Below are 27323 nucleotides of genomic sequence, written 5' to 3'. Positions count from 1 at the left end.
CTGGGCATAAGAGATTGCATCCCCCCAAACACAAAGCATCCCATTCAGTGTGATGCTTCCAGCTGGTGCAAGCCTGCCCTGAGTCCCCACTCACCCCCAGGCAAATCCCTGCTTTGTGTCCCAGCCACAGCCTGGGTTCTGCCCCAGGAGCTTCATCTGGGGTGGGTGTTCAGCCTGGCCCTGCTCACTGGGCACCAGCTACTGCTGCTGGTGACAGACTGTCTCACACGCTGTCAAGAGACACTGAGCCCATGCCACGCAGTTTCTGTGTAATTATTTGCCAGGAAACTGGAATTTGTTATTTCCATCGGACACCACTAAGCTTTGAGCTCATCGGTCCTTTTAAAAACAGCCACAGCTCCCCAGATGTGTCTTTGGCCTCATGCAGAAAATAGAGCATTTTTAATTGAGGTTAAACATATATTTGAAAAGAAAGTGTATTCCTTCTTTCTTTTTTGTAATGATGGTCTTAACTGAGTGAACTGTATAGATACTTTCACAGAGAAAATCTGAGAGCCACCGCACTTGAATTAAAGTAACAGTTGGGTTTGTAAGTGTTGGTGCTATTTCCTCCACAAGTAGGGTCAGAGAGAGCAAGAGACCTGTTAGTGGATTTCTCTGTCAACTCAGGGAGCTCCTAGTTTTATGTTTAAATTATTTCATGCCCCATCAATAGCACAGGGTGCTCTCATTATACAGCACTTGTTCCCTTTGTGATAGGGACACAGCCTGTGCTGGGTACAGGAGATAGCAAAAGCTGGATAAACACCCCAAACTCCACTTCTCAAGGGCTTCTCCATAGTGCTCTATGAAAGCAAGGAACCAAACTCATGTTATTGAAAATGAGCTTGTGCAAAAGGCTGAGGGATGTGGCACAGCTTCCCTCTCTGTGGGCGAGCCAAGAGGGGTGGTCTCACAGCTGCCGGCTGGGTGGTTAAAAATCACCACCAGTTCCTGCACCACCTGCTCAAAATTATCTCCAGCAGATCTCTGCTGCTGCCTCCTATTTGGTGGGTGCAGCCCCCTACCCTGCTGTCTCTCCATGCTGGCTCCTTCCCATGGCAGCACTGCCTGGATCTGGGATGCTCCGGGAGCAGCGGAGCTGAATGACCCAGAACAGGGGGAGAGCAGGAGTGAGGGAGGAGGAGGAGGGTACAGACAGCAAGCAGCAGGGGCTGGAGTCTCAACTACCCCCCACCTGACCCAGATACCCTATGCTTGCATGGGAAGGTGCTGTGGGAAGGCAGAGATGCAGGGACAGCACAGCCAGGCAGGAGCCCCACAGTGCAGCTGTGGTGACAGGGCAGACAGATGCCCTCAGCCAGAGGAGAAGGCTGAGCCCCTCATGCTCTCCCAGAGCCTCCCTCCATCTGTCAGCATTGCCCAAGTCTTCATTCCCACTACTGCTCTGCTTCTAAGTAGCACGGTATGACAGCAGCATCACATCCCAGGTGATGAACCAGCATTTTTACCACACAATTCCCTATTTACCTACTTTTAACTACAGCATCTTCTCTTGATCTTTATCTGATGAGAACAATCTTTTTCCATGGGGAATCAGGTGATAAGGATTTAATCTCTTGCTTCAGTTTTCTCTGGGCTCCTACATCACAGACTTTGTCATCATTTGTTCTGCACTGGGTTATGAACGAAATGCTTTCATGACAATTTTTTGTCTGGTTGATAAACAGGCATATTTGGCCCTAGGCAAATTCATAGACATTATTTAATGTGTAAGCAGAAATCAAGTGACTAAAATGTGAACGTACATCATAATCTTTCTAGGTGGACAGCAGGCAGGAAAACATGGAAGCAGCTGTTGTAGTTTAATCCCAGCTTGCAACTCAGCCCCACGCAGCTGCTCACTCACTTTCCCCATATTGGGATGGGGAAGAGAATCAGAAAGGCAAAAGTGAGAAAACTTGTGGGTTGAGATAGACACTTCGTAGGTAAAGCAAAAGCCACATGCACAAGCAAAGCAAACAAGGTATTCATTCACCCTTTCCCAAGGACATTCAGCCATCCCCAGGACAGCAGGGCTCTATCACATGTAATGATGACTTGGGAAGACAAACACCATCAGTCCAAGTGTACCCCACTTCCTTCTCCCCAGCTTTATGTGCTGAGCACGACCCATATGTTCTGGGATATCCCTTGGGTAGCTGGGGTCAGCTCTCCCAGCTGTGTCTCCTCCCAACTCCTTTGCACCCCCAGCCCCTTGCTGGAAGGGTGGAGTGAGGAACAGAAAAGGCCTTGGCTCTGCATAGGGACTGTTCAGTGATAATGAAAACAGCCCTGAGTTATCAGCAGAACAAATCTGTTCGCAGAACAAATCCAAACCACAGTCCCATACTAGCTGCTGTAAAGAAAATTAGCTCTATCCCTGCACAAACCAGCACACCCCCCAATTTTCAGCCCTGCACCCACGCTTATAGGAGGAAAAGGAACTTGCTAAGTTTTTTGACCTTGTCTCAGAATCACAAACCAAGTGAGTTGGGGCCAGTGTTTCCCACCCTATACCTGATAAGGCTGGGTAAAAGCTGGAGGCAGCACACTCAGGCACAGGATGTGCCAAGGCTGCCCCCAAAGTGGTGTGAGATCCTGCCTCGTGCTCCTGAGCTGTCTTTCCCAGGCAGGACTGGTTCTCAGCAGCACTGGATTGGACCATGCCTGTCTAGGGGGAAAACAGGCTGATGCCTGCTTAGCAGCAGGGTCACAGCACCCCCACATCTCCCCTTCCCTTGCTGCCAGAGCAGTAATCCAGTTATCCAGCAGACACCTGCAGAGTGCATCTGGCAGGGACAAACCTGAACCCAGGGTGACACTGTTGTGTTTTCCATCACTGAAAAAGTCACCTTTAACCACTCCCTATGCTGTGCAGTGGGGTCAGTGCTAATTTCCCCTCTGCCACTTGCAAAGTGGTTGGTGCCTGGGAATAAAAAGATTATGCTGTCCACATCCTTTCCCCTTTAGGTACAATAAATTTTTCTTCCTTAAAAAAATCCCAAACAAACAGCAGAAAAGTGAAAAGGAAAAACAACTCCCTTTCTCATCAGATGCACCTTTGAGGTATTGAGAGTTACCTGGCGTATTTTCCCAGAGTCCCAAAGAGGGCCAGAGGTTTGCAGAGCTCCTGTGAGAGCTGGCACAGCCTGAGCTCCCCTTGCCCTCCTTAGTCCTTGGCTGGAATGTTTCAGTACCCAGCCCAGGCACAGAAAGCTGAGCATCATCCCATCCTCATCACAGGTACAACTGGGCTCAAGCACTCCCCAGAAGGGGAGGAACCTTAAATATTTGTGCTCCAAACCTTTCAGCCTTTTGCTCCTGATGCAATTCATCTGGGACTAATTGAAAGCAGGTTTTGGCAGTGGCTCTGCTGTGGTAGAGCCCTCTCTGACACAAACCTCAAAAAACAGTTATCATAATAAAGTTGCTTAGAAAACATCACCCAGTCTGTGTGCAGAGATGGCAGAGTGCCCTGGAAACCTGGAAAGCTTTGAGTGCTGATGCTGAAAAAAACTGTTTCTGTTGCCATCTTGTGCTTTGCCAGAGCAGGGCTACCTGCTCTCTGACCATGCTGGGATGGAAGAGATGGTGAAACGTTTGTTTCATGTAGGGTTAGAGAGAGGACGGTGCTGTGGAGCCAGAGATGGGGCAGACCTGGCCAGTGGCTGCTGGTCCGGGGCATTTCAAGGGAAATCCCATGTGAAGCCTTTCCTGGCTGTGGTTGTGACGCCCTTTGCTTTTCCCTCTGAGCTGTTGAGAGTTGCTGCTGGCACCCAGAGGTGTTTGTCTCTCTGTGGTAGGGGGACTCCTCTGGTTGGTTGCTTTTGTGGAATCTGGGGTTCATAAATGGGTCAGGGGCTTGCTGATCTCCCTTGGAGCTGAGGGTTCCAGTCCAGCAGCCTCTCAGGGATCAGACACCTTCATCCAGCAGATCAGCTCAGTGGTCTCTGCACAGAGCTTGCTGGTGAGGGTGATGTGATGCATCCATACTCCTCCTTAGGATTGTCCCCAAAGGGTGGGGTGGGAATCACATTAAAGGTGATGCAAGGGCCCTTCACTGTGCCACAAACACCGGGGCTGCAGCCCGTGCCCAGCCAGCCTGCAATGACAGGATGGTCCCCCAGGCACTGGGGCTCCTCCATGGCCCTGCTGCTGTTACACCAACCCCTGTCACACTGCGTGGCAGTGGCTGACGGGACATGACCTGTGGTGCAGGCCCTGGGATGGGCACCCCCAGACAGATGTTGTGTGGCTGCCCACGGGCACTCAGCACGTCAGCCCAGGATTAGTGTGTCTCCAGCAGAGCCTCAGTGTCTTGTGGCCAGCTGGTGCCTACAGGCCCCCCCCGCCAGCTTTAGCTCTGTGACACACCGACACAGAGTTTGCTCTGTCACAGACTGGGATGTGGAGAAAGACCTCTTTGCCATGCTCCTGCAGGCTCCGAGCTGGCAGCCCCAGGCTGGCTGGAAAATCAAAATCAAGTGGCAGCAACTGAGCCACTCTGCCAATAGCCTTTCTTGTCTTGTCTTTTTAATAAAATGTGGAAATACAGTAATCGCCACCAGCTTGAGTGGGACTGGAAGAATCAAGTAAAAGAGAAATGCTGAGATAAAGGAGTATGTTGGGATGAGAGTTCAGCATGAAGAAACACCTCTGGACTGAGGGTGCTTTCTGCCCCTTTGGGAGCCATCTGGGTGTGGGTGGAGGCTGTTGGTTTTGGTGGTGGAGGCTGTTGGGTTTGGTGGTGGAGGCTGGTGGGTTTGGTGGTGGAGGCTGGTGGGTTTGGTGGTGGAGGCTGGAGGGTTTGGTGGTGGGAGCTGCCGTTGGTCCAAGAAGGATGATGCTGGGGAATGAGCAACCTAGTGGCAAAGGTCATCCTCCTGCAGACAGGTCTGGAGCAGGGGGTCTGCTCATGTGGCAGTATTCAGGAAGAAGAGGCCAGCACTGGTCCTTAGCCCTCAGCTTTCAGGATTTCCTTGCAGCCTCCATGGTACTTACAGCGGGCTCTCTGAGCCGGTTACCAGATGCAGCTGTTGGGAAAGAGAAGTCGAGGGCGCTTCCCTCTGGGGTTTTAAATCTTGCTGTGGAGGAATGAGAAAGGCTGTGCGAGATGGCAGCAGATGAGAAACTCCTCCCTGCTGTGTTTTTTGTCTGGTCTCTGCAGAGGGACCTGCTGGCAGCTCCTGGTGTGGCCGTGGCAGCAGAGGCTGAGCCACTGGCTGCTCTCCCGGGGCTGTGGGACACAGCAGGGCATGAAGGGTGGTGCTGCTTTTTCAGGTGCTTTGGAAGCAGCCTGGAGGTCTGTCCTTTCACCCCAGGTGGGGAGAAAATGTGCTCAGACCTTCGTGCAGCCCTCAGCAGGGTGCAGAGTGGATGAGCACTGTGTCCCCTGAAGGCCCAGCCCCTGGCAGGGCAGCTTCCAGTGAGGGCTCACCAAGGAGGCCTTTTGGCCTGGCCCCACTTCATGGTGCTGGGGTGTCTGCTGAGGAGCCTGGAGCCCACCACATGCAGGCTGGTTTTGCTGGTCGCATTTTCCTCACCAGCTCCATCACTCCTGCTGGCTGTAAAGCGTATCGTGTGCTGCCACCGAATAATTTAAATTATTCCAAGTAAGCCTTGAAATCAAATTGCAACAGACACCTGCTTTTCATCCGGCTGCCCCGGCGCGCAGAACCTCAGCGTTGTGCTGTGGCTCAGAGCCCAGGCGAGGTGTATTGCCCTGAGCTGCAGCCAGCAGAGCTCACACTGGGGCCACACTGCCTGTCCTGCCCCGTCCCAGGTGCCCAGTCAGAGGACAGGGCAGAACTGGGATTCTTGTGGAGCTGAGATTCCCGTGGGGATCTGTCAGCAGGGAGGGCAGCGTGGGTGATGGAGCCAGCATGGGTCAGGGCAGCAGCGCCCTGGCTGTAGCAGAGGCTTTTAGGCATTTCTGTTAATAGGTTTCAAACACAACCACTGTCAGTCCCTCCACAAAGAGAAAGTCTTCATTATGCAAATTCTCATCTTAAAGCTTTATTCATGTGCTTCCTGGCAGGCTTTCCTTTAATCTCAAGAGCGAGATTGCTTAGAATTACCATATACCCTTGTTAATTGCATTAAAAAAAAAAATTCAGCAGAGGTTGTTTTTGCCATAATCAAGAGCGATTTTTGATTAGTACTTCTGGAAATCAAAATGTTTCGCTGGGAATAGAGAACAAGGACAGCAGCATTCCCTCATCCCCCACGAGAAGCAGGGGTCATCCCAGCCAGGGGCTGTGTCTCCCTGCTCTTGCCTGGCCGTGCCCCAGACTGGGATGATGTACCCCTGGCATTAGCTGTTGGTCCCACTGCTGTGGCAGATGCAGGGGCCTGAGTTTCTCCCCAACTTTGCTTCCCAGCAGAGCCCTGCCACCCCTTGCTCTGGTGGGCTGCCAGCGGCTTGTTTGTGCAGGGCATGTCTCTGGGCAGCCAGTCTTCCCTGCCAGCAGCTGAGGAGCTGGAGGAAGTTCAGAGTCTGCTTTTCAAGGCAAAAGTACCTTGAGGAGGATGTCTGTGCTGAAGAGGCAGCCTGGCCTGTCTCCAGAGAGCAGTGCAGCTGCAGTGAAGCTGCCCTTAGCCACGTGCCCCACCAGCGCTGCTCCCAGAGACTGTGACACCTCAGCTCTGAGGAGCACTGCTCTCCCTACACACGTGGAACTGAGCCTTGGCCTTAGCAGTCAATAAGGATTTGGGATTTGCAAGAAGCTTGGCACTTGCAAGTAAATTTCTCACACATTGGCAATGGCTGGGGCCGGTGCCGAGATAGCAGTGGTGGAGAGCGTTGGCAAGTCTGAAACTCTGCTCTCTGCTGACCAGGATCACTGCTCTGGCTGGCTGTGTTCTGCCTTCACTTGCACCAGGAGAGGTCCCTGGGGACCCCCAGTGCTGCCAGAGACACCTCAGCTGCTGCAGGGCAGACCTGTGCCCGCAGAAGAGCAGCCATTTACTCCCCACAGACCTTTGGGGCTGTATCTTTGCTGAGACAGCAGAAACTCCCCTGTGAGAATTCAGTCCAGCCCCAGTAACACAGCTCTGCACCCAAACCCCCATCCCCAGCACCCTGCCCAGAGGTCCCAGCACAGCTGTGGGTGCCCCCAGCATCAGAGAACCACCTGCATGTGCCAACATCACAACGTGGAGCCAAAAAGGTCAGGTTGGTCACTGGAGAGACCCTTTTGGGTTACCTCAGCACTCACTTTCCTGCTTTCCTCCTGCTCTCCCACCTGCCACGTTGCTCCTCAGGTAGATGCATGAAAGTCAGGCAGTTGGAATTACTTTGCGCTGCCCTTGTACCTGCTTTGCATTCTCCCGTAATCTCCCGGGCTGTCAATCTCGCACCGTCGCAGGCTCTCAATTCCCAGGGAAGCTAAACACATATATATTGCACAAAGAGATCCGTGGGCTGGCGCTAAAAATGGAATACACCTCGCTCCGAGTGCTGCAGACGGCCTGGCAATATACTGGGTGTGAATTATGATACTGTAATTCAAGCTTTGTCAAACAGTGGGGCTTAATTAGAATATATATATAATTGTAAAAACTAAAAAGCTGACGAGTACAATTGTGCGTTTGAGCTGCCTGCTACAGAAAATAATGAGGAGAGAATACATTAAGGCACAAAACCCTTCTACCTTCAAAGAGCAGCTAGCTCTGATTAAAAATACCCCCGGCAAGGCGAGGGGACTCAGCAAGAGGCAGGAGAATCTGCAGCACTGGCTCGGCCATAACTCTCACCCCTGTTCTGCAGCTTCTGCCTGGCACAGCTGCAGCCTTGGGGTCCCCCCATCTCCCCATGCTGGGATTGGGGGTTTCATATTAGGTACCACGTCCCAGCTTGGTCTCTTCGGATTGTCAGATTAAAGGACAATGTGGTAAACATCTCATTTGCCTGTTTCCCCCCAGCGTAGAGCTGCAGACCCACGGATGCTTCAGTGCCCTTGGCTGGTGGCACACAGGGCTTGAGTCACCCCCAGCTACTCTTGAGGATGTGTGTTTTCTCCGAGCAGTCAGAGAGCAGAGTTCCTCCAAGGACTTATTGCAAAGCTCAGGGAAAAAAAAAACAAACTAGCCTAGTCATTGACCCTGGTGAAGATCCCATACTGCTCCCCAGCACTGAGCAACCAGCAGAGGATGGTTTTGCATATCAGTGGTATTATGGCCCTGTAACAGGTTGTAGGTGGTGGAGGGATGTCCTGTGGAGGAGGTGACACGTCAGGGCATGCATGACCCTGACTGCTGTGTGGGCACTACTGACAAACTGCTGCAGCTCAGCAGCTTGTCAGTGCTGGTGTGTAGGAATGTGCCCTGGCTTCTCCTGAAAAGTATAAACCCTTAATGTAAAGATACTGTGTGCTGTGTGTGGGTTCCCATCAGGGGATGGGTTTTGGGATCCCCACTCCTCCAGTGATGACAGAGCAGTGTCAGGGCTCCAGAGCAAAGGGATTTGCAAAGGACAGTGCAGGGAGCAGCAGTGCTGCCTCCCAAAGAACTGCATGCACAAGGTAAATGTGTACCAAGAGCTGGTGGGGCTTTCAGCGTCTGGCTGTGAAGTGCCGGGTTTGTTACTGCTTAATAATGGAATAAAGGAATGAGGAGAGCGTTCCCGTCTTATCTGTCGGAGCAAGCAGGGGAGTTTGCGTGCCTGTGACGGCAGTGCTCTGTTATTGATCCATAAAAGGTGTAATATGTCTCTATAACACCCTTTGCATGAAATAGAGATGTTGTCAGCTTCAATTAACTGGCAATCTATTATTAATCCTTGCCAACACCTATGGGAATCCTGGAAAAGGATGTCAGTCTGCCGTGGACGGCGGTGGGAAAGCCCTGGGTAACGGGCTGCAGCTCCTTGGGAAGGTTTTACTGGGCAATTCAGTGCATTGACAGTTTTTCCAACCCTCCCTTGGGCAGCATTCACACCTCTCCCACCAGTGTGGGAAAGCCCCTGGGATGCAGCTCCAGCCCAGGACATTACATCAGCCCTGAGAGCACGGAGAGCCCTGGGCACCTTTAACCCACCTGGGCGCCCTCACATGCCAGTTGGCTCTTCAGAGAGTGCTTTTGGAAGTGGCACCCTCCTCGTGTCCTGCGGGGAGAAATGCCAAGGGGAGCTGTCAGCAAATCCAGGGAGGTGTAAGTGCTTCCCAGCTGGTGGATCTGGTGAGACTCCCAAAGCCAGGTGGGGGGGGGGCATTTTTTGGGACACTTTTATTCCCTGCAGGGCCCACAAGCCCCACGGCCCTTCAGCAGGAGAATGGGTGAGCTGCACACACCTCACAGGTGTCCACTCCCCCACTTTGTATTCGGGCTCCTCCACGGAAGGTGAAGCTCAGGGAGGATGTGCTAACACAGGGGTTGGTGCGCAGCAAGTCAGTGCCTTAATATTTACTTAATCGTGGAGAGCAGAGGGAGCGAGGGAGAGGGAAGGGGTGGTTCCTGGCATACCAATGTGAGTTGGTGCTGCCACCTCATCCCTCCTGCCAGCTATCACAGCGCTTCCCCCAGCCAGGTTTGTAATGCTTCTCATCCTGCCAGAGGCGCGACGTGGGCTTCCCCTTCCACTTATTTTTAAGTACAGTTTAAAACAGAAGGATGAGAACGACGGGGCCCTGTTGGTTCACGAAAATCCAGTAAAGACTGCGGAAAAAAGCTGTGCTGGGAAAGGGAGACTGCATGAAGTTGTCAGACTGACAAGCCTGGGACAGTTGGCCACAGCAGTGATGATTGTGTCAGGTCTCATCAGGGATGTTGGTGGCTCGGCAGCCCCCTGTGCAAGTGCTGGAGCTGGGCAGGTGTTTTTCAGAGCTGTGGATGGTCTTGTGTGTTCCTTACTTTGCTCCTTTGCACCGACAGACCGCTTGTTAGCCCTGTGACTTCACCCTGTCGGAGCAGGAGAGCATCGCCTGCCTCACAGTGCCAATATTTCACCAGCAATAAGGCCCAAGAGGGAAATACTTTGGGAAGGGAGGAGTGGGGCAGGGAGGGAGGCTGAGAGTGCCTGGCACAGCCCTGCTGCGCTGAGAAAGAGGCTCTTCCACATGCCCCTCTCCACGGATTTCACACGGATTCCCCTGCATTGCCCGCTGCTGGCCGTTCCTCCGGGCTCGCAGGGGAGCATCGGCATCGTTCAGCTCGATGAGAAACACTGCGTGGGCTGGGCCCCGCGTTCCTTACACACCCCTCTCAGCAGTGCCTCACGCCAAGCCTTTGCCGGGGGGAGAAGCCCATAGCGACTTCCCAGCCGCAGACCCTGCACATACATCACCCTCAGGTTTGCTGAGTGTACGTTTAACAGACGGCAAACGAGATGAGATGTGATGTGTGAGTAAGTGGAACCAGAGCTGCAGCTGTTGCAGTACTTAGTGACCACTCTCAGTAGAAGTTTTTCACCGAAATGCTGATACCTGCTTTCTGATGGACTGATGCCTTCCCGTTGTTATTGTCCTTGTCAGTAAAGCTTTAAATTTATTCATGAAGCATGCTGGAGCTCAGGTGGCAATAGCTAAATCCATTTAGCAGTAGGAATAAGAGGAAAGCCATTTTAATGTTCTCTTGCAGTGCTGCAGTACTTAGCAAACCCAAAGGATATTAATTACTCAGCATGCTCTGAGATGTAAAAGCATGAATTTATCAAGACAAATACATTCAGAACTAGGGTAAGTCAACAGTAATTAATGCCATGGAAAAAAAGACAGAGAAAGGAAGGATTAGCTGGCCCTGTTGCAGGAGAACATGATGTAGCACCGAGTTATCCCTTGGATATGGGACTGGAGTTGTGGTGAGGCATCTCTAACAAAAAAAAATCTGCCTGTGCCTGTCAGGTATATCCCTGGGATGGGGGTTTGGTCCTGGTTCACATTTCTGAGGCAGAATGATGCAGGCAGCCTCTGAAATGCTAAGTCGTGCTTGGCAGCCAGCAGCAGCATTTTCATACGAAGCCTTTGATGTTGGAAGGCACTTGAGAAGAGGGGCATAGGGCTTTTTTGTTTTTCACTGAATTTGTCTGCGCTGTCCCAATGTTTTCATGGTGTTTAGCAAACATATAATCGTGAGCACAGCCACAGATGAGTGGCAGCTCAAGAGATGAATTGGTAGGCTCTCCTTGACAAATTTAAGCATAGCATGTGTCTTTATACTGCATCCATTAGGGCAGACAAATGGAAAATCTCAAGATGACTGCTCTGCAATTTAACAGTCACAGCATTCGAAGAGGCCGATGTCTTCCTCATCACCAGTGTTGGGTCAGGCTTGGAAAAAAAACAGCAAAAAACTAAAGCAATTTTAGCAAACGAGTCTAGCCATGCCTTATTTAAAGGTGGTTTACTTTGTGAGTACACCCATTGTTGATTCTTTGTCTCCAGGTCATGGGGATGATGCAGATGACTTCAACCTAGAAGACGCCCTGTTTGACCTCACCACCAAGCGACGTAAGTCACGTTTATGTATTGTTTTAAAGAGGGGAAAACAAAGAGATGTTAATAGATGCAATTTGTTCTTTGGTATCTGATGCAGGTGGGAGGGTGGTGAAGGATACAGCTACTTCATCATCTCTGCCTGGGAGACACAGGGTCCAGGTTTGTGGTGAGACTGGGGACAGTCCTGGAGAAGCTGGTTGCTGACCTTTGCTTCCTGATTCCTGTGAGGAGCCACAGAGGCACAGTACACCTGTGTTCCGACATAGCAGTGGCACTGAACACGTCCCTCTGGCTTCCTTGCCTCCATTAGTTACAAGCTGGTGAGGGCAGCTCACTGTGCCCACCCAGGCAGGGCAGCACTGGGTCTTTCCCTGCTGCCATTGCAATGCAGTGTCTGGGAAAGCAAATGGCACGTTAGGTTGCTGCTTTGCTTCACTTAAGTTCCACTGTAGCCCATCAGTCAAAGGAAACTCCCTTCTGAAAGGGGTGCCTCACTGCTGGCATACTGAGATTCAGTATTTGGTGTTTTACACCCAAAAGAGAGAACCGAACTGCCGGCACAGCACCCGATGGGAGGAAGCTCATCTCCCTTCCTGGGACATCACACACCTCCTGCCAGTGCCGAGCCCAAGAGCATCACTCTGCACCCAGACACATCTCTGGCTCCACTTTGCTGCCCAGCCATGGAGACTGTGGTGGAGCTGCAAACACCAGCACCCAGGACCCCTCGCTGCCCATCCCTCCCCACGTGGCTCAAGGTGACTGTCCCCAGACTTAGTGCCCAGCCAGGCGGCAGCAGGGAGTGCTCCATGAGTGAAGCTGGGCTCTGGGATCACACCCACATGTATTTAAGTGAAAGCTATAAGAGGGTTATAGCTTAACCTCTTATGCTATAGTCTAACAACATGCAGGCACTTGTGCTGTGTTACATTGGAGATTATGTGGAACAGTGTCAGGATGCTCTGTGCAGCTCTCCTGTTGCATGCCGGGTTCAGCAGGAGGGGAAGAGGATAGACCATGGGGTTTCAGGCTTGGTCACAGGGCTGACTCAACTCATTTTGCAAGCCCTTTAATACAACATGTGAGGAGACCTGGTTCGAAATGACTAATGGCCACCTCACGTGGAGGGAAAGCAGCATTCCCCAGGCTGGAGTACCAGCAGTGAGTGGAGGGAAGAGGCAGCGCTGTCCCTGCAGCCTTCTCAGCTGCTGCATCCCACTCTGGATTCATTGTGTCAGCCCTGGAATAATAGCAAATCCAGGGTCTGGAGTTGGGTCACTTCAAACCATACTGACACACTGGAAATGAAGCCCAGCAGCACCACTCCGGTCTAACAGAAATTAATGGGAATGGAGCAGCCACAGCTCTTGCTCATAATTTATTCATATACTTGGTAATGCCAGCCACTATTAATAGGTAGTGGTTTCCATATTGTCCCTTCCCTTCCCCCTCAAAGGCTGGCTGTATCTTGTTTTAGCCCAGGAGCAGTCAGGGGGCTGGGATCTGGGTATCAGGGTGTCACCAAAATCCCTCCAGCTGACAGGGAACCTCCCGTACATAACACAGCACTGGAAATTATCTGTCATTTAACCGACCGACCCACCAGGGGACAACAAAACACTGGCAACTCACTCCTGGTTTCCATGCTGTTCTGTACAGTGTCTATCCTTGCCTGTTTGCTGCTGTCTCCAGGAGCCTTAATTCAGAGCAGATTGTTACAGTTCCCTCCTCTTCACCAGCTGGGGTGGGATGCTGGCTGCCTGAGGGCAGGGCTCAGCCCGACACAGCAGTGCCCTGTGGAGCACTGAGCTCTGTCCTTGTCCATGGGCAGTCCTGCTCCCTGTGGCCATGCACTGTGTATGGGGTGCTCGTGGCTCTGGGCCCCGAGTCTACAAATGCAGACGTCGGAAAGTCATGGTGAAATCTTTGCTGGTTATTCTCAGTCCAGAGGTGACATTTTCACTGATGCCTATGATTAACATTTTTCCTCCCCATCTGTTTTGTCACAGCCACTCCCAAGGGCCCCAGAAAGCCTGCAGGTGGAACAGGTGAGACCTTCTTGCATGCTCAGCCCAGCATGGGGTTTGCTTCCCACTGGGATTTGAACGTTGTAGGCCCCCACAGGTGCCTGTGTGTGGCTGGGTGGTGCTCTCAGCAGGTGCTTTGGGACCCCTTCACTTGCCCATAGGGAAGCTGGAGCCAGTGTGTGCACATGCACTGCTCCTGTGCAGCCAAAGAAATGCAATATTGATATTTCTGTCCATGCTGAAGGCAAGTGGCAGCAGAGCATTTACAGCCAAGGCTGAATTTCGCACACTTTGCAGTATCCTAATGGAAAAGACACAAATCACTGCTCAGCTACACAAGGGCTTTTGTTCCTGGCTGCGTGGCACCTGCTAGCTTTCCTTCCAGAAGGAAGCCCAGAGAATATTTTCTTTCCTTTTTTTTTTTTTTACTCCCAAGATATCCCTGACTTCTGTGGAAAGTCCCAGCCTGGTGACACTTCCCCATCTATGGGAGAGTGTCTGTCTGACTGTTTGTGCACATCAGATGTGCTGGCTGGCTGGCTCCCAGCAGTGCCACAGTTGAGGAAGCTCCCTTAAATTCACCCGAGTTTTGTTGCCAGCAGCTCCTCTGGCTCGGTTCTGGCCAAAGAGTGCTATTTAAATATAGCGGGGTCACAGGAGCCCGGCGTTGCTCAACCCCGCCAGAGGAGCCTGAAATAAACTGCGGCAGGGGAGCGCTCGGAAGTGAATCCGCTCACCCCTGCATGAGGATCTTGGCACAAATCTAAGCAAATTCAACTGTCTGACTCCTTGGACACCATGGTCTTTGCTAAGGAAAAGAAAAGCCAAGTGCCAGAAGCACGCGCAGGGCTTCAGCGTTTGGACTGCAGCCCGAACGAGAGGCTGTTCGATCCAGTAAACTCTCCCTGGGAAATGGACACATGCTGAGGCTTCTTCTCAGGCAGTTTCTTCTTCCCCAGGGGTCCTTTTCGGATGAACGATGGCACTGAGGGGCTCCTGCAGTGGGTTTCCGTGCCCTGGCCCCGTTCCCATGCATGCCCTGTTCAGCTGGTCACTCACAGGCGGCTGCACTGGGAGCAGAGTGTGTCCAGCCACTGGCTCGGCCCCACAGCACCTTCCCATCTGCAGCAGCTCTCAGCAGATGCTGCAGGATACTGGCAGGCTCCCTCACATTATTTTGGGGTTGCTGGGGCTGGGCAGCAGCCAGAGCTTGGATGGGGAGTGATGTGGTGGCCAGGCTGGTCTGAAGGCTCTGCTGTAGCTCACAGTTAAGCAGTGGAGTGGCTGGATGCCCTTTCCAGCTCCAGGCTGACGTGAGCTCCAGTAGCCCCTGACACTGGTGCAGCACCAGGTGCACAGCACCTGCAGAGCTTCTGGGCAGGATGTCTGCCCACAGCCTCACACCATCCCCACAGACAGCAGGGGTTTGACAATCCCTTCTCTCCTGCAGATTTAGATTTGTCTGATTTCTTTGACACGCCTCTGGAGACTACCACCAAACCAGCCAAGCCGACTTCGAAGCCCTACCCCAGGCCAGGGAATCCAGGTAATGCCCTGTGGGCTCAAGCATTCCCAGGGCACCCACGGGCAGGGGTGCCCACTGTGTCAAGTAAAGCTGTGGAGAGAGCAGAGCACTGAACCAGCCCAGTGCAGCCCCTGTCTCCCTGCAGGGAGGGGGCTTTCCCTTCCCAGCACTTGCCTGAACCCATGTTTTAGAAGGGAACATAATTTTGGTCTTTTTTTTCCCCTCTCTTCAGACAACAGCTTTTGGGATGTCATCCGCACCACCACAACCAAGCAGCCAAAAACTACGAGAGCCCCTCCTAAGCGTAATCCAGGTGAGCATCAGCCCCACAGCCCCTGCAGCTTTGCCCTGGCTCTGCTGCTGGCACAGGCAGAGGCTTTGGGATGTGCCATGACAGTGGCACTGCCCTTGTATTCCCAGCCTCTAGTCTGCTTGCTCACATGAGACACCTTGAGAAAAAAACAAATATAAAAAACTACAGAGCAGACAGGGCATCTCAGCATTACCCTGCACTTCCCTGGAGCCCTAAGTGGTTCCTGGACCATTTTTCATCCCTGTACCTTTTGGAAGGCTGTGAGCTCGCTGTCCTCCCCATCATGGCACAGCCAGGCTGGGCTCCACCAGCACACCCACCCCACAGGCTCCAGGCACCCTGTCAGCCGGGTGTTTTGCCACCTGCTCAGGCAGAGTTTTGGCAAAAGGCACTTCCAGGATTAAAAAAACCCCCAGTTTTGGATCAGAACAAACTCAGGTGAGCACTGGTGGGAGGGCTGAGGAGCTCAGTTGGCTCCGTGCCATGGTTTTTGATGCCATTTAGCAGAGGCAATAACCTCTCTCAGAGCCAGGCTGCTCGGGGGACCAACTGGGCATTCGTGGAAGAAAATAACTCCAAGAAATCAAGTCACAGGCTGTTCCAGCCAGCACATCAGGGTGATGCAACGACCTCATTCCCCTCCACTGGCTGGGCCCTTGGAGTGCCTGTGTGGCTCTGACCTTTCCTACTGGCTTCATTTATCCAATTGCCTGGCAATCCAGCCATGGCGAGACTGTTTCTGCAGGAAGGATATGACATTTCCTACCACAGGGACACGGAATGGGATGGGTTTAGAAGATCTGCCACGAGGCTGAATAGTGGAACTGGGAGATGCTTGTGTCAGAGACTTCATCTCTTTCAACAGTGCTTTTCCCTGGCAAAGCTGAATGTTTCCTTGATTAATGAATTAATTGCAGAGCTCCTCAGCCTGAAGCCACATTGCTAACCCTGGTCTTGTTTTCTAGAAAAGGACCCTATGGATTTTGACTTGGCTGATGCCTTGGATGATAAGAACGATCCCAAGAAAGATCCTGGGAGGCCGGATCAAAGGCCAGGTGATGGTATGCTGACCTCTCCTCTCCATCCTGCTTGCCACCAGTCCTGCTATTCCCTGGAACCTGCAGGAGATCCTCCCCAGCCCCTCACTGCCAGACACCACCCCCACTAAGTGATGGGATAAAGGGATACAGGCGCTGCCTGGTCTGGGGTCCTGCCTCACCCACTGCACTTGCCCTGCCTGCCCACACTGGGGATTTTCTGCAGGCAGCTCAGCCCTGGGGAGGGAAGGAGCCCCTGCCTCAACAGTCCCTGGCAGAGAGGGGCTCTTCCTAATGACCTGCTGCCTCTCTGTCTGCAGGTTTTTTTCCCCAGGGTCTCTTTTGACCCATTAAATTGCAGTAGTTGTGTTGAGTTCCCCTGTCCCTGACAGCTCTTTAACCGAGGGCGTGTGCTTCTGGGGTTCGCAGTCATTGCCAAGGTGTAAATCTAGAGCAGGCTGAAGCCCCGGCATAACATGTGCTATGGGCTGGGAGGGTTTTTTTCCATCTCTGAAATACTCCAGTGAATGAATCATTTGTCTATGAGGATTGTTCCCCTGAGCACTTGAGCTGGGAAACAGACTTTGCACGGCTGGTTTATTGATGTCGGGATGGCCGTATACCCTGCTCACACGCGTAATTAACAGTCAGGTATTTTATTACATTGTATTAACTAGGTGACTTGTCTGCACTTTGGTATTCTGGGCTTGCTGAGGTTTCAGGCTCCTGCAGGAAAGGTTGAGGTGTCGAACCGCTGGAACGTGGCACTGGCTGCAAACCAGCACACGCGCTCCCCCGGCACCGCTGCTCCCTCAACTGCCTGGGACCTCTCCAGGCTCTGGCATAGTCAGGGCTTTCATTCTTTTTACACTCATTACTAAGCCCATAAATCTGTTTTTTGTGGTAAGCTGATGAATAAGGCAGTCTCTTCCAGGCTGTTAAGGCAAAGGAAACCCTTCCCAAGGCTCAGCATCAGAGAAGGAGCCTTCTGCTGGCTCGGCCTTGGGTCTCTTCTGCCATCATGTGCCTTGCTGCACACCAAGGCTCCCTCTGGGACCAGAGCAGAGGTGTTCAACAGCACCACTCATTCAGCTGCAGATTCACAGACCATGTTTCTCTGTTCTTATCCTGCATGAGTTAAACATTTCCACTTTCACCTGTACTGAGACACGCTGCTACTCAGTTCTGCCCCTGGACTGCTCTGTCCCTCAAGGAAGGACAAGGGTCAGTCCTGCCTGCAGGACCCCAGGCCCAGCTGGTGCTGCTAGGGTCTCACCAGAGGCAGGGCAAGAGCACACTGGTCCCTGGCAGCATGGCAACTGCACACACAAACTACTTCTTCCTGCCTCCTCCACTGCCAGCTGAGCCCAGGTACCAAAACGTTTCATGAACTCTTAAATACATCAGTCATTTCAGTTAAAAAATAATACAGTAGCATTTCGACTTTGTTTTAGGGGTATTTCTTTTGAGCTAGACTTAAAGTCAGTTGTTACCTCTTCTATGACCTTAAAATAATCTGGGGTTAAACATTTTGTTAACGTCTGGTAATCGCGAGAGAAGCAGAACTGCTTTTTCAGCAGTCCCGCTTCTCAGTGGGGTCTGAGCAGGCCGTGACATCAACCTCCAGCACAGCCACAGCTCCCACAGGTGCCAACCCCGTTTATTCCTGTTCCTTTTAAAGGGATTTCGGATGACGACCTGTTCAGCATCGTGGACGGCGGATACAGCCCAGACAAGAAGAAGGGTAAGCGGTGACCTGTGTACAGTTGTTTGCTTTAGCAGTTGCAGCTCAGGCTCAGCAATCACCAAACTGGTAATTTGGCAATAATCTACCAGACTCCTGGAAAGACCCCTGAACAGAGCAGCACTCCCCTCCATGGCAAGGGCAGAAAGGGTCCCAGCCATGGGGCCAAGGGGAAAAGTTTTTGGTCTCCATGGTCACACCTGGTGTTACCAGTTGGAGGTGTTTGGTTTTGATCCTGTGGTGGGTCTGCAGTTCCAGCTGCCATCAGGGCAGGTGGGGCCTGTATCTCCCCTATCACCTCGAGGGTGGGCACCCACCCCAGTGCTATGAGAGGGCACATGCCTTCATTTGCCTTCCACCACACAACCACCACTGTCTGGAACAAGGGGGAAAACCAGCAGCAGTCGGATAAGCCCGTGTGCTCGCGAGGATCCACAGTATTAAATATTAAAAGCAGCCGTGTAAAGAGCTGAATGCCACAAGCCCAATCAACATTTAATGAATCCCTGTGCCAAGGACAGGACGCATCAGAGGCATTAATACAACGCTGACCTGCTTCCATAAATTCGGGATGTAAGTGACTCTGCAAGGACCGCAGCTTCCAGTGGGAGTAGCTTCTCCTCCCACCCCATTTCTCCAGGGAAGGTGAAATACACTGAAAGCCAAGTGAGGGTTCCCTGACACGATGGAGCTCAGCCAGTCACCTCCCTGTGATGGCACCAGTGTGCTGTGTAATGCTCTGACAGTCTTTCAGGTGTTCTCCTTACACTGAGAGCAGCGGAGCTGCAAAGGGCAGGGATGAGGGTAACTATGCAGGCAGAGGTGTGTCCTGCAGAGGCTCCCCCAAAGCTCCCCCCAGGCACACACAGAGGGAGAGGAGCAGCTTCAGACCCCTCTTGAGAAGCAACAACAAGCTGCCCTGGGCAGCCTGGTGGAGCCATGGGGCAGCAGAGATGCTGCACCCCACAGGGGTATCTGCTCACCCTTAGCCCAAGGGTGCCCCCAGGGCTGCACTGCCACCCCTCTGCTGTGTGCCCTCACCCTCCCAGCACGGCAGCAAGGGGAGCAGAGGGGTGCAGGGCCGCTGATGGGCTTGTGTCTCTGCAGGTGCCGAGAGCAACACCGACGACAGCTACAGTGGAGGTAGGTGCTGCTGTGGATGCGGGGGCAGCAGTGGGATGCTGGCATGGGATGGGATGGGTGGTGTGCGTGCCCCTACTGCACAGCACCCCCCTCTTTCTGTGCCCCACAGTGGCGGAGACAGGAACTATCGCCGGCATCGCCAGCGGCCTGGCCATGGCGCTCATCGGGGCCGTCTCCAGCTACATCTCCTACCAGCAGAAGAAGTTCTGCTTCAGCATCCAGCGTAAGTCCCTCCCTGAGCACCCTGGGGGCACAAAGCAAGCACACTCCTATTTTCCCCCTGAACCCCACTGCTATTTTCCAGCCTGGAGATGGGGTTTCAGGCACCCAGTGCCCCCAGGCTGGCAGAACAAAGCCCCAAGCACAGGTCGTTGAGCCCCCCCCTTCCACCACATCAGGCTTTCCACAAGCAGGTACCCACCAGCAGTGACAGCCCCAGGACCCCCTGCCACCCCAGGGGCTGTGCATGGCCCCTCACACCCTCAACAGACAGTCACAGCCCAAGACCAAAGTATCAACACCAAACACAGTAAATATGAAAAAAAAACCCACCCCAAAATAAACCAAAAATATCCTCCAAAATCTCAGAGGCAGTAAAAACTCACCAGGCAGCAGGGGAGGAAGCAGAGGGAGTGTCTGCAGCTGTGGCAGCCCGGGAGGGAGTTCAGCCCACCACACCCTGAGCAGGTGTGCTGCAATCCCTGCACTTAAGGGCAAATTAAGCAGCAAAACTTCCTGTTCACAGAAAATACCATCTGCACGAGGTGCCCTGCAAAGCTGCTCAGTGCAAGCACTGCAGGAGTGGCTTGACAGCCTCAGCCCACAGCACCCACCTGGCTCCTGCAGCCCGTTATAGGAGAGGGGTTGCAAACAGCTGGGAGAAGCTCCCTTCTAAATTAATCAGTTGAAATCTCCTGTGAGTCCCCTTTGCTCTAGGGAAAGGGTGTTTGGGGTTGGAAATTTCTGCTGGAATCGTGCTATTTTCCCAGTTGTGCCTGAAACAAACAGCATTTTGGTAAATTAGATCAGCAGGAAAAGTCAAATGAATGTGATGGAATGAAACACCCCTTATATATTCCCCCCACTTAAATGTTATTTTGGCAAGAATAAATAATAAGAAAAAAAAGGAGTAAAGGCTTTGATGAGGGGGAAGCTGAGAGACACAAAGCCCCAGAAAGGCGGCAGGAAATTAAAGTTAATTATAAAGGAGGATTAATTTAAGCCATCAGACATGGCATGCTGGGCTAATGTCAGGCCTTAGACGCATTGCAATGCATGACAGAAATCTAAGAGCTGTCAGCCGCTGCAAAAGTGGCTTTTTATTGAAAAACATAAATTGCATTTGGTCTTATCCCAGCAAAACACATGTCAGGGCGGAGGCAGTGGTGGTGTGCAGTGGCCACTCTCTTGGCACAGGAGGAACAGGCTGGGCTGTTTCTCTTGCCCAGCTGTCCTGCAGGGCCGAGGCTGCGGCTCTGCTCCTCGGCTTTGAGTCGCTTCTGAGGAGCATTTGCTGATTCCTCTGAAGGACATTTACAGTGCTCCCTAGAATTCTTCATCCCACCTTTTTATCTTACACCTCACCTGCCATGTACCGGCTGTGCCCCTGGGCTATGGCACTGCTTTGGCTTGGCCCTGGCACCTTTCTGTGCCTCCCTCTTGCATCGGCAGATACCAGTGAACCCCATCCAAACCTGGTGGTGAGGCACAGCCAGTCTCTGCCACACCTCGCGCTGCATTTAGATGTGCAAACAAGTTCAGATGCCTAAAAAATGTGTGCTGCACGGCCTGATTGCCTCAAGCTTCCTTCTCAAACAGCTCGATCCCCTCCCCTTCTCTGGTCCCTCCCTAACGGATGCTACACTTAGCACAGCACTCCCACCTCTGCCTCTCCCCTCACTCATCCTTCAGAGGGAGCTGCAGAGGATGCCTGAGGTCCATGGCACACCCCAGACTGTCTGAATTCACCTGCAGCTCTGAGCTGGACCTCAGGGAGCAGTGCCATCCCCTTCCCCTTGCCCACCCTCGTGCAGCCACCCCTGTACCCAGCAGAGCTCAGCCTCGCTCCTTAGCCTGGGCTCCACTTGTTGCAAACGTTGGGAACTTCTTTGCATTTAAATAAGGGACTTATTCGGGATTTGACACCCCACTGGGATCCTGCTTCATCACCACAGCCCTGCTCTGAACTGCTGCTGGAAGCTCTGCATAACTTAGCTTTTAATGAGGCTGTGCCACATCTCTGTGCCGAGGCGCAGCTCCCGCTGCACAGCAGTCCCGGCCGGGAAACCTTCCTCCTCCTCCCCGCACTCCGGGCTGAGCGCCTTAGCACAGGAATTAGCTGTGCTGCCTCGCGTGATAAAGATGAAGCAAGAGCCTCAGACAAAAGAGCCACTGCTGGGAGCTGTGTCTGCCAGGAGAGTCTGTGGGCACTTTGAAACCCAGCGAGTCTCTCAGCACCGATTGTGGGTTACTGAGGCTTCTGCTCTGCTGTCACTGCAGAGGAGGTTGCAAAAAGGCATCTTGGCTTTTACAGCACACAGGCCCATCACCAGAGTTTTTAAGGCATCAAAGAAAATAATTTTTACTTCATACCCTTCCCATCTCACTCTGTTCATTATACTTCTCAGAGGGACTTAACGCGGAGTATGTGAAAGGAGAAAACATGGAAGCTGTTGTGAGCGAGGAGCCCCAAGGTGAGAGCCTTGCGTCCCTTACCCCTGCCTGCATCTGGCCACAAAAGCTGCTTTACCCAGGGACTTCTTTAAAGTCCCTGGTGCTGCACGGAGCTGCTGTGTCCCTTTGATGAGGGCACTGCTTAGGCGGTGCTGCAGTTTTTTGTGAAACACCCACCGCAGCGATTTTCCCCCTTTATTGCACACAAAGGAAAGCCATGGTAAAAGCCCAAGGAGCTCATGCTGCAAACGATGGCAGTTAATATTTAGCTTTCATGTATCCAGCCATCGAGTGTCTTGCACAAGAGAAGCGTGATCCTTCTTTCAGTGACAGACAATCAAGGCTGCTGCAAAGGCTTTTCCAATGTCACATACAATCAGCAAGTGCCGGGCGCCCGTTGCTTGCGCCCTGGTTCCATCATGTGCTATTGTACTCATGGTTTTTTTTCCTTCTCCCTAGTTAAATATTCAGTCCTGGAAACGCAGTCAGCAGAACCACCAAAACAAGACAGTGCGAAGATATAAAGCGTGACCCAGAGCTAGAACGTACTCAGCAGCAATGGAGATCTTAACATGCTTGTAATTTAGCTTTTTATTTAATTTGACTCCAAAGCTATTTAATGTGTACTTAGGCTTGAACTGGCTTCTTATTGCTCTAGGCTTTAGGGTTAGACTGGTAGCATGTGTTTACTTTTTGTAAAGAGGTTTATGTTTACATCGAAGTAATACTGTAGGATTGGTGTGGAGCTGTATGGAAACCCAGAGAAGGTACTTCAGCTGTGGTCAATGAGGAGCTTACAGGTATGAGGACAGTGAAGTGCCTGTAAATAGCAATCCAAAGCCAAACCATGCAAAGCCCTCTGCAAAGCACCTCCAGCCAACTTCTGCCATCAGCTCTGGGCACATCACTTCCAACGGCGGGGTTGAAAGCTGCACATTTCCTGAGGGTGGATTGCAGTCCTTAGTGTAGCTACACCTAAAAATGAAGTGCCTATGGTAGGTCCTCATGTAGGGCCTCGGGCTGAGCCCTGCTCCGAAGTCAGGAGTTCAGGATGCTTCACCACCACCACACAGCGCTGGGCTTCTCAACCAAATCAGAGGACCTGCTTTTCATGCCAAGTCACAAATACAGGTAAAAGCAGTGTGTGCAGTGTTCACTTTTAGCACATGCCATTTGAATGCTCTGCTGTGCTACAGATCAGAACGGAGCAGAAATGATACAGTTTGTCTTTGTGACATGAGATACCTTCAGTTGTCACCACAATGAAAGCTGTGTGTGTTTGGATGCTTTCAAGGACAGGTTCAGATCTCAGTCACACTAGAACAAATGGCAGATTTAACCGAAAAGAAAATAAACAAAGGAGGTATCTGTTAAGACCTGTAACGCTCAGTACCAGAACAGAAGCCAGGCTTAAAAAGATGCAGTCCCCCCTTCTCCTTTTATCAGCAACTATTGAGAGTGCTCCCAGGCACCCAGAGGCAGAAAAAGGATTTAAGCTTCACCCTTTGTGTCACTGACTAACCTTTAAAAAAAGGCAGAATCTCCTGAGGACAGGTCCTCCATCACTGTCCTGCTCTGCTTGTCTGGGAAGCACTGGGCTGTGCTCAGCAGGACACTGGGCTGCCCCAGGACAGAGTGCACAGGCAGCCCTCTGCAGCACTGCCAAACGGCTGCCGGGCCCGACCTTCACTAGCTTCCAAGAATTTCTGTTTAGATTTCTAATCTCTTCCCAACCCTTTTTTATTGTTGCTAAAATGTGGATACTGCCACTTTCCAGTACACTTGTCCAAATCAATGATTACTTAAAAAGCATGCTCTCAAGGGAATGAAATTTCACTTTACATAGTGTAAGAGGTACTCATTATTTATATGTAAACTTAAAATGTGAGCATTTTGTATTGGTTTGCAAACCCCATATTTTGTGAATATGTATTAAAAAAACCCCAACCTTTTCAGTTTGATGTACAAATTCACAGCTTTCAGGTAGACATGGCTTCCAGAAGGCCTTTCCAGGAGGGGAATCAGCCCAGGAGTATCGCTGCCTAACAGTTCCATTTGGAAGGAAATTGCCTAGTAACTTGGTTAAGTATTTTGCAATAGCTGCACAATTCTTTATGCTCTTTTTAACACTTGCATTTTTAAAGCCTTACACTAGCTCTAGCAGAACAGCTACAGTGGTTTATAAGGTGCCTCCTGACTATTCAGAACACTTAGGCTAAAACAATACTACTCCGAACTACTGCTGCTTTGTTTTATGGATGTGTTTGGAATAGGAAAGAAAAATATTTAATTATTGGCTGCTCACATAACAGAAGCAGAAGAAACAGAGATGGGATGCACTCTGTGCTTACTCCCAGAGAAGGGTTTTCATGGAGGAAGTGTGGTCTGCAGGATTTGGATCATCACGTGCAGGCGCTCTGATGCCAGCCCAGCTGAGTTTGTGAATCTCCAGTCCCAAGCACCAGCACCTGTTTTTTGTTCTTACCCAAACACATCTGAAAGCTGTAGCATGAAATGTGTTTTCTGGAAGTTATTGTAGATGAAATGTTACAGCATGGCACTGATGATCACTAGAAGCCGCTTTCCCAGCTTAGATCCAGTGACCACTGTTCCGTTCTTCCCTTTGCCCATGTCCGTGTTCCTGGAGATGCAGGTCAGGGGTTTTCCCCTGCTCTCCCTGTTTGACCAGAGGAGAGTGCAACAGAGTCCAGTGTGACTCAAAGAACACAGCCCCTACTGCTCCTTTGGGAATCTCTTACATCAGGACATAGAGGAAACACGAGTCTAATTCAAAATACTGCAGTTCTGCAGTTTAAAATAAAAAAAAAAAGGCAGCAAGGGGTTTAACTGAAAAACCCAACCCAGTTTTTGGGACTCAGAAGTTGCTCCTATGCCCAGGGCTTTTCTCTGACTTTGGTGTAATGTCTGGGTATGTGGAAATCCACAAATGCACAGTGAAAGAGAACACTCGCAAAATTTACAGTAACGGGATTCAAGATCTCTTTCTCTAGGATTTCAAATAGGAAAATATTGGCAAATGCTGCAGTAAGGAAATTAAACTTGGTCTCTTCAAAACTGGACAAAAGTCAAAGTCTTAGTGTGAAATGTCAGCAAAGGCTCAAATTATTGCTGTCCCCTTCTCCATCTGAACTGCCAGACCAGTCTCTGAGAAGCAGGGATTTTATACATCATCCATATTTTAGGCATTATAGCAACTGAGAGGCTTCCTGTGTATTTTCCTAGTAGTGATCTGAGTTCTGGAACAGCTGACCCAGCACTGACTTCTAGTTTCATTTAATTAATATTCTCTTTAAATCTGAATATGGAATTTTTAAAAATCCTGCATTTAAGTTCTGTATATATGGTATGAACTTTATAAAGAAAGGCCACAAACTACTGGAAAACTGGGATTTTTTTCATGAGTCCAAAACCTATATATAGAGATGTCCTGAGACTTTCTGTACTACCTGTGCTTTTTTAATGACCTCTCTTCAGCTTAACTAAAGCTATTTTTAATGGCGATAAAATGATTCAGAAAAGGTTTGTCAATGACAGAGAAAAGAGAGAACTGAAAGAATTCAGCTGGCTCTTTTTCTGTTGTTTATTCTCTCAATTACTTGCATTTTCCTTTGGCAGTACTGTAGTACTTTCTTTGTTTTAGATTCCTCAGTTGAGAATACTCTGACATGAATTTCAAATTTTTGGCACTATAAACTCAGTCATTTTCATGCAACCCCACTAACTAACCCTTACAAGTGCTCTATTGTCATCCTTAACTACTCATTTGTTGTGATAAAAGTGGAATTAGTCCACAATACCATTTCAGATTCTGAAAAAATAGGATGAGTCGACAGGCTGAGGCTTTAAAAATTGCTTCTGCAACAGACGAGGTTCAGGAACAAAGGAAGTTCAGAAACAACGGGATTGTGAAATTAGAGAATTCTTTTCTTTTGAGTGAAGTTCTCACTTAAAGGAAGGCAGATTGTTTGCTGCTGCAGAAGCAACCTGTTCCAAATAGAGGCTGAATGTTACGCTCTAAGAAAAAATGATTCCTTTTGTTAATGTGCATGTAAGGGATATGGGGGGAAAATCAGAATTTGACTACCTTTGGAAAACACCAAATAAACCAAGTTGACTAGTAAGACATTTTAGGCTTGATTTTTTTTCTCTTTTTTTTTTTTCATGGTGCAAGTAAACTGCAAGTGGTGGGCTATATCCTTATAGTACATCACCTCTTCTGTGACTACATTCTTCGCTGCCCTAGGTTTCCTGCAAAATCCAGGAAAGTTTTTTTTGGATTTTCACACCCACTAGATGAATCTCCCACACAGTGCAAACTAAGCTTTTGACCTTTGTATAATGATGCAATGCTCAGTCTCACAGTCAAAAAGGGTGGTTTCAAACTAGCTACTTCTGACTCGTGCTTCTTGTGGAGATAAAACTCCTTCTTCCCAATTGCACAAGATCTGGCAGGTAAAAGCTCTCTACATACCCACTTACTTCAGCAGATGTGATCTCTTTGCAAGTGGACATTCCTTTTTGTTTTCTACCATAAATGCTTCACTTGGGGAATAATCTGAATTGCCCCTTTCACTATGTCCTCTGCTGTGGGGCTTAATGCACATGAATGAGAGTTGTTGTCTCATTTCCAGCTCATAGAGAACCAGCTGTTCTTGGTGTTACTACAATACAGCATATGAATTAGTACAGCTTTTCTTGGAAAATGAAAGCAATGAAACACTTCTTGTTTAAAGCTTTAACTCCTTGAGAAGGCTGCCTCTGCAGGGAACAGAACCAGGCAGATAGGAGTGTTTACCAGATTTAAAAGCCTTCTTCCATTTTAATGAAACAACAAAATATTACTTTTATCTACAAAGGAGAAAGAAATGTAAATTCAGCTCTGAAACAACTATAATGGCAAAGTGTCTGATGCTGATGATTCACTTGACTTACTCTACCAGCAAAAAATGTGTCAGCTGGTTACCAAGGCTTCATCCCACTCTGGGACACTGGATGTGGGTTGTTCCCCCTCTCACATTGTCAATGACATCACTGAGAACAGGAAAATCCTACAGGCCAAACACAACTGCTTGCTGTCTTTGCACATTCCCTTTATATCCAGCAGAGTCAAAACCAAAAATCAAAGCAAAAAGTTCCAGCTTTTAAACCAGAAGTTGATAGTTCTGTCCAAAGTGCATCAGACAGGGAACAGGGTTCTGCTCTCTCCTTAACTAATTCCATACCGCCTTATTGAACAATAAAAAAGTAATGACAGAATTAGTTGTTAAATCAACAGGAAAAAAATCTGATTATCAGGAAGCAGACTGAGTATGGTGACAGTGACCTCTTCAATTAACTAGCACATATGAGCTGTAGAATACCTTTGAGTATTTCCATGTGAAGTACGTACAAACCCATCCATTGTG

General features: G+C 50.5%; 1 protein-coding gene across 2 annotated transcripts in view; it reads left to right on the top strand.

The window, feature by feature from the left end:
- The window catches only part of CD99L2 (CD99 molecule like 2), a 32488-nt gene extending 6445 nt beyond the window's left edge, over nt 1-26043 (top strand). The window contains exons 2-11 of one of the 2 annotated variants that reach the window (XM_017816644.1): nt 11382-11447; nt 13445-13483; nt 14913-15008; nt 15220-15300; nt 16266-16355; nt 18019-18081; nt 19189-19224; nt 19334-19447; nt 21852-21917; nt 22357-26043. In XM_017816644.1, the coding sequence (XP_017672133.1) occupies nt 11382-11447; nt 13445-13483; nt 14913-15008; nt 15220-15300; nt 16266-16355; nt 18019-18081; nt 19189-19224; nt 19334-19447; nt 21852-21917; nt 22357-22421 (716 nt within the window). In that variant the 3' untranslated portion in view covers nt 22422-26043. Of the gene's footprint in view, nt 1-11381; nt 11448-13444; nt 13484-14912; nt 15009-15219; nt 15301-16265; nt 16362-18018; nt 18082-19188; nt 19225-19333; nt 19448-21851; nt 21918-22356 lie in introns of both variants that reach the window. The other variant, XM_017816634.1, reaches the window with a different exon arrangement.
- Nucleotides 26044-27323: the final 1280 nt, after the last annotated feature.

Source organism: Lepidothrix coronata, unplaced genomic scaffold (genome assembly GCF_001604755.1).
Source record: "Lepidothrix coronata isolate B3197 unplaced genomic scaffold, Lepidothrix_coronata-1.0 Scaffold2, whole genome shotgun sequence".
NCBI classification, from domain to species: domain Eukaryota; kingdom Metazoa; phylum Chordata; class Aves; order Passeriformes; family Pipridae; genus Lepidothrix; species Lepidothrix coronata.
Note: the sequence above shows the minus strand (reverse complement) of the source record. Positions and strands in the feature narration are given on the sequence as shown.